Source organism: Sinocyclocheilus grahami, unplaced genomic scaffold (assembly GCF_001515645.1).
Source record: "Sinocyclocheilus grahami isolate Dianchi unplaced genomic scaffold, SAMN03320097.WGS_v1.1 scaffold557.1, whole genome shotgun sequence".
In the NCBI taxonomy this organism is placed as follows: Eukaryota; Metazoa; Chordata; class Actinopteri; order Cypriniformes; family Cyprinidae; genus Sinocyclocheilus; species Sinocyclocheilus grahami.
Genome location: NW_015505736.1, coordinates 148,724 through 155,485, shown reverse-complemented (window position 1 = coordinate 155,485; position 6,762 = coordinate 148,724). Strand labels below are relative to the sequence as shown.

Sequence of the window (6,762 nt, the reverse complement as noted above, 5' to 3'; positions counted from 1 at the left end):
GCGCCAACGGCCTGATGATTATTTTTACACATTACTGTGCGATCTAATCCTTTTTTAATATTTACCAAGCACCATTTAATTCAAATGTCTACTTAATCTTTAACATTTGGCCATTTCTTTAGGACAGAAATGCTATAGCCACTGTAATTAAAAGAATATGTGGACATCAAAACGTGTAAACTCAGAGTGAGGGTTTGAGCTTTTATTTTGAAACCGCGATGTATTCTCCTGAGTTTGCGTAGATTTATAAATGATTTACCTTCTGATTAAAAGGTGCACAATGCGTTCCAAGATGAACGTTATAATAAACCCAAACCCACAACAGAGACGCTCCACACATGTAAATGATAACAGTTCCTGTGGAACTACTGTGAACCGAGCCGCTGTGTGATGCACGTACTTAACCTACACGCATGTAAATAATTAAAGCACATATACTGTATTAGAACTGCATCGCATATAATTATTTAATTAAATCGTAGTGTTTGTGAAGTCACAATTATGCTTAATTATGGTTTAATATATCATGCAGCCTTGGGAAACAGTCTAATAATGTGTTTTAAAGATTCTTGTCCGTGAAATGCACAACTTCCGGGCAAAATGAAGTCGAAGATTTGTAAAAATCAAATAGTCTAATAAAATCGACGAATCGCGACAGCCCTAATCACTACTCACTACTGCAGAGATGACGAGTCGGTGTCGCCGACTTCATCTCTTAAACCGAAAACAAAGAAAGCACTAGTTTATCAAATTATTAAAATGTTAATGCAGTTTCCTTACTGTTTTTCACTGACACATTCATAATCATTACTTCTGCCGGCACGCTGTGGCAAGCTTTGTGTGTGTGCTTGTGCGCTTATTAGGCTATGTAGGCAATTAAAGGTTCATTATAATGAATTAATTTGTTTATTAATAAACATGCAATTAGTCGACTAATGCTTAAAATGAACGACTACTGGTCGACCAGAAAAATCCTTAGTCGAGGGCAGCCCTATAAAAAATATAATAAAATGTAATAAAAAGTCAAATAAATATTTTCAAAATTAATATAAAAAATAAATGATATTAAATAAAAATCATTTAATTTATTTAAATAAATAAATAAATACATACCAATTATCAATAAATAAATAAATAAACATGAAAAATACTCAAATAAAAGGCATCCCTTACCGTGGGATTGTAGTTTAGGTCTTCAATTGATCTTAAAAAGTCCAGGCTCTTGGCGGCGGACAGTCGCCCTTGTTCAATGTGGGATGTACTGAGAGAGTCCAAAATCTCCTCCAGCAGGTTCATCTGCCCCGTTTGACTAACTTCAGACTGAAACTCTAAATCAGAGTCATCACTGTCTTCATTGTATGACGCCACTTCCCCGCTGTCCTCAGAGGATATTCTGTACACACACACACACACACACACACACACACACACACAGTTGAGTTGTTAATTCAAAAACCATGTGGGAGAAAAAAAAGCACCAGAGGGCAGTGTTGCATTGACAAGGTTTGGAAAACATACTGTAATCAAATTCAAACCCTTACCTGCTGGCTGTGTCGTCATTGTTGTCGTTGTTATAACCGTCCGGAAAACACAGGCTCATGTGTGGAGACGACTTTGGATTTTGATGCTAAAACAGAAGACCGACACATTAAAATCCCACTTAATCTACTAAAGCAACACATTTCCTGAAAGAAACTTTGCATGTCATGTCCCCATTACAGAGCGACAACATTAATTCCTGTCCTCGACGTAGGTGCTCGTTCTGCTAATCCCTCGGCTTTTATAACGCACCTGTGTAACATGTTTAATTGGCAAATTAAAGAATTTAAGCATTATACGGCATAGCTTCAAGCTCCAAGGCTTTAGGGCTCGCCATTAACTAGCCATCCACGACGCGAACACGCACACGCAAACATGCCGCCACTCACTAAAGTAGCCCATAAACTGCCGTTTGCCACATTATCAAAGCGCACTACTAAACTAAAGCCCTTTTAAAGAGCCCGAGGTGCGAGAAAAACGTCACGCTACGTTGCCAACCGGACGGGGTGCATCTGGTCAAGTCTCGCCATAATGGCTCGGCCAAGAAGCTTCTTGCCATTTTGGGTATCGCTGCCTGATGAATGGGTTAACGGCTGCCCTGTCCATAAAAATAGCTAAGAGATGCGTGTACTGAACACTTGGCCATTGGAATAAACAGGAACACATGTTGGGCGCTGATTGCCCCACTCGCTAGTAGCCGGCAGCTGTAATGAAAGCGATTACGGGGGGTTCAGGCCTTGAATCCTCCAAAAGGCTTTAATGGATTCCTGTGTCAGGGCCATAAATCTGGCCGGCAAGCCACTTTGGCTTAAGTGAAGGGGCTGGATGCACCTGCGGAACTGTGTCACATTCATTTGGTGTCGGCGGGGTGTGTGTGTGTTTGCCCTGCAACACTGTTTGTAGCCCCTTGAGTTGCGGAGCAGGCCGTGTTGTTCAGAGTGCGACCCCTCTCTGGTGCTTTCTACGAACGGAGGTGTTTATTAAAACAAGGTGAGCGCAAGCCCTCTACAGGATGGCAACACCAGGCCTGAATCTCAAACACCTACCGAAACAAAAAAGCAAACTCTCAACACATACAGTCAGGTATATGCACTAAAAACCAGAAGAAACGGCTAGTTAGCTAAATGCTAATTATTTTAAAATGATGATTCATGGGATTCATTCATTCACTTTGAGAGCATTTGTAGAATAATCTTAACCTTAAAAAAACTTAAGTAAATATGAGTAGTTAGCTTGTACAGAACCTGCAGCTACAATGCTAGAGTGGTTAAGTCACTGATTAGTGGTTGCTAATGTGTTTTTAGCATGTTGCTATGCAGTGGCTAGAGTGTTTTGGGTAGTTTCTTACTGAACCAAATCAAAGGAAGCTCATACTTAGTGTTGTGAGTGTGAAAGAGTAGTAATGCTAGTCGTTGCAAATGGCTAATTACACTTCAAAACAACACAGCAGAGAATGCTGGGAAATAACAATAAGACAAAGTCAGGCCTAAACTTCACCGTCACTTCATTCTTTAGTTCTCTCAACACATTCAGTTGAGAGAAAGAAAAGAAAAAAGAAAGAAGAAGAATCGATTTGTCAGCTAACTGGTTTGTCGCCACATTGCTATAGTGGTTGCTTGATTTGGTACATTGATTTGTGTTTGCTAAAGTGTTTTGATAGTTTTTTTTTAATCATGTTGCTACGCAGATACTAGGGCAGGGGTGCCCAAACTCGGTCCTGGAGGGCCGGTGTCCTGAAGAGTTTAGCTCCAACCCCAATTAAACACACCTGAACCAGCTAATCAAGGTCTTACTAGGCGTACTAGAAACATGAAGGCAGGTGTGTTGAGGCAAGTTGGAGCTAAACTCTGCAGGACACCGGCCCTCCAGGACCGAGTTTGGGCACCCCTGTACTAGGGTGTTTTGTAAGTCAAAAGAAGTTTATATTTAAGGTTATGGGTTAGTAAGGCTGAATGATTAATGTAACACTAAAAGCAAAATAATAGTTAAAAACATTTAAAAAAAAATGAAGAGTATTAATATTGTATTATTATTTTACATAATATTGTAATTGTACAGTAGTACTGTAAAATAAAATACATAATAATTATTATTATCTTAGCTACTCAATTTTTTTCCATTACGATGTATATTGTATTACATTTAAAAAAAAAGTTTTTTTTTTTTTTAGATTGAGTAATAATAATAATAATAATAATAACAATTATTATTATTATTATTATTAAAACCATACTGACATCAGTCAGTTTTTTTGGCCAAATGATGCAGTCTGAAAAATAAATAAATACACACACACATACATACGTACAATTTTAAATCAGAAACCCAGCAGATTGTTTCTACAATATTAATGGTAATAGCAATGCTTGTCTTTGCAAATCGCTAATTATGCTCTAGGATGACACAGCAGAGAATGCCGGGAAGTAACATTAAAACAAATTTGGCTCTAAACATTACCGTCACTTCATTCTTTCCAAAGTAAGTCGTGAAACAAAGTCAAAGGCCTGGAAAAGAATCAGGATATGAAATAAAATAATAAAAGCCGTTCGAGCCACTGTTCCGAGACAGGCCAAAACTGCCGATTTGGAAAACAAGCAGACATGTGCCCATTTGGTTCTTTTACGTGTACTCTAAATCAGCACAGACATATTGAGCCACCACAGGTCAGCATCTGCTCCTTAAACTGCCTGTTCAAATCCACACGGAAAATGGGCTGTCTTCAGTTGAAGTGGCGAGCAGACATCACGCTCTTCAATGGAGACTTTAAAACCGTTTAAACTTCATCTCTCTTGTCAGGGCAGGCCGTTTTAAGAGAAAATCCCATTTTGCTTCTAGCGTGGCCAAGTTGTAAGAAGCGGCAACAGGGCTTTACGTTGCAGCCAATCGTCTCGTTGATTTAATAGCCAGGCTTACATTATATATTTCATATGCTATTTCAGACCAGGCACTGATCTCATGCGCTTGGCAGGGTATGGAAAGGGAAGATATGCCTGGAAAATGCAAACAAAACCCCTGTGCCTCCAAGCCAAAATTGAAGCCAGCATCTGCTGAGCTATTCAAGCAGTTCCCCTTTAAACAAAGCCCAGGACCCCTTCTCAGGCAACTTCCCTCCAACTGGCTCCGGCTAAAAGCAACTTTCCGAATATCAGAGAGCAGGAGAGCGCAAGAAAGAGTCTGGATGTGTGCGTCGTTCGCGAGCATCCAGTAGGTGGCACTTTGGTTACAGCCGAGAGGGTTTTCTCCCCTCCTGTGAGCTTTGCATCTCTGTCTCATCGTCGTCTCATGCAGATGTGCGGTTTCTCACTGTTTGCAGCGAAACGTCCACCGGCCAAAAGCGCTTTCTCTCCATTTGTACGTCAATGTTTTTTGACACCCAACGAATCCATCTCGACGCTGGCAGTCCTCCAGACCTACGCGGTTTCACAAAGCTCTCACTGGGAGCTCTATCTCACACGTTCTCACATTCACACATCCGTACAAACAGCCATGAACCTGCGTGAGATGAGTTTAGAAAGAATAAGCCATATCTAAATGTAATTTTATTATGAAAAGACATGGATGTAGATATAAACGCATTAAGAGAATTTCAAGTAAACCTATTTTACTTCTGTGGCTCATTTTTGATTGAAAACGGATACTCAAAGGGAAAAATGTTTTCATTATTTTGATGAAAGAATACCAAAACGTTTTCTTTGAAATATTGTACAATATGTGCAAGAAAGCGTATTATAAGAATAGGACTGTTAAATCGACAGCACTTGTGGCATAATGTTGATTATAACATTATTATTTCATAATTGGCATTTCACTACTCTTAAAAAAAATAAATATGGGTTACAATGAGACAGTGGAAGTGAATGGAATCTGTGAACATTAAAATACTCATTGTTTCAATAGTACAGCCATTAAATGTGAGTGTTAACATGATGTTAGTGTGACAAAAGTAACAACTAACCTTTTGTGTAAAGTTAAATCCAATTTTTACTTCAGCAACAACTACATTTTGTTTCGTTGTTAATGACATTGTAACAACTAAAACCCTAAAATGATATTTTTTTCGACTTTGCAGCTCAAATGATACACAAGTTTTAACAAAAATGTATGTAAGGGATTTATAAGATTAATATCTTCACATTTCTGCTGTTAAATCCCCCCAAAATGATCCCCATTCACAATTATCGCAAGTTCCGCACGTAACCTTGATTTTTATTTATTTATTTACTTTTTAAGAAAACGAGGCATGAGTCGAAATTTTACATTTTGACCACAAATGCAGTCGAATGAGCTTGACTTGTTTTGAACATGGAATATTTCTTCAAATAAAATAAAATAACATATCAAATAAAATTTCTTCTTCGTAAATCAGATTCATTTTGATTTCACGACTTGAAGAGTTCCGCAGCTGTAACGTAATCATGTTTACAGTGGTCAATGCTTAGGGCGGTATGTAAATGAAGGTGGAAGCTCACAAGCCGGAGCAGGAAGTGTGTATGAATTATACACAACTTGAACAGAGCTTTTTGGACTCTTTAATATGCAGCGCTGCTGAACTGGCCACGGCTATAGGGGATCCATCTGCCGGCTTCATCCAGAGAGCGTGTGTGTGTGTGTGTGGAGTCATTCCCCAGAGGCTGTGTGCCACTCAGAGGAGGCAGCCGCAACACACACACACACACACACACACACACACACACACACACACACACACACCCATAGCTTCAGTCGCGGAGAATAAGCAGGAGAGAGAGATCAGCTCCACTCTGCCCCAGGCCCTGCTACTGACACCCAGTCTGGCTTTCACAGGCCCTCAGGCTCGACCTGAACACCAGCCCCTTATACTGTACGCCGCATGGATTCGGCACAGTGAGCCAGACTCAGAAAATACAGCTCAACTTTTCTGTGAGTGCAGCAAGTGTTGTTATAGTGTTCGTGAAAGTGCACTGAACTTATAAAACAAAAAGAATCAAAATAAAAACATATAGTATAATATTAATAAGAATAATAACAATAACAACAACAATAAAAGATACTTTATTTTAACGTGTCCTTGTTACAATTTACATGTACTTACTATTATAATAACAACAATTATGCATAATTACATGCAAGTACATGTAGTTAATTATTATTACTCAGTATTTAAATATATAATTACACTGTAACAAGGACACCTTAAAATAAAGTGTAATCAAATAAATACATACATACATACATACATACATA

The 6,762-nt window shown here is 38.8% G+C and overlaps 1 protein-coding gene across 1 annotated transcript in view; it reads right to left on the bottom strand.

Annotated features, from left to right (window-relative positions):
• LOC107556170 (DENN domain-containing protein 1A-like) overlaps positions 1-6,762 on the bottom strand; it is a 65,980-nt gene that overhangs the window by 2,622 nt on the left and 56,596 nt on the right. Inside the window, exons 19-20 of the mRNA XM_016239219.1 lie at positions 1,542-1,627; positions 1,174-1,393 (exon numbers count right to left, since the gene is read on the bottom strand). Coding sequence (XP_016094705.1) covers positions 1,174-1,393; positions 1,542-1,627 — 306 coding nt within the window. The remainder of the gene's footprint in view (positions 1-1,173; positions 1,394-1,541; positions 1,628-6,762) is intronic.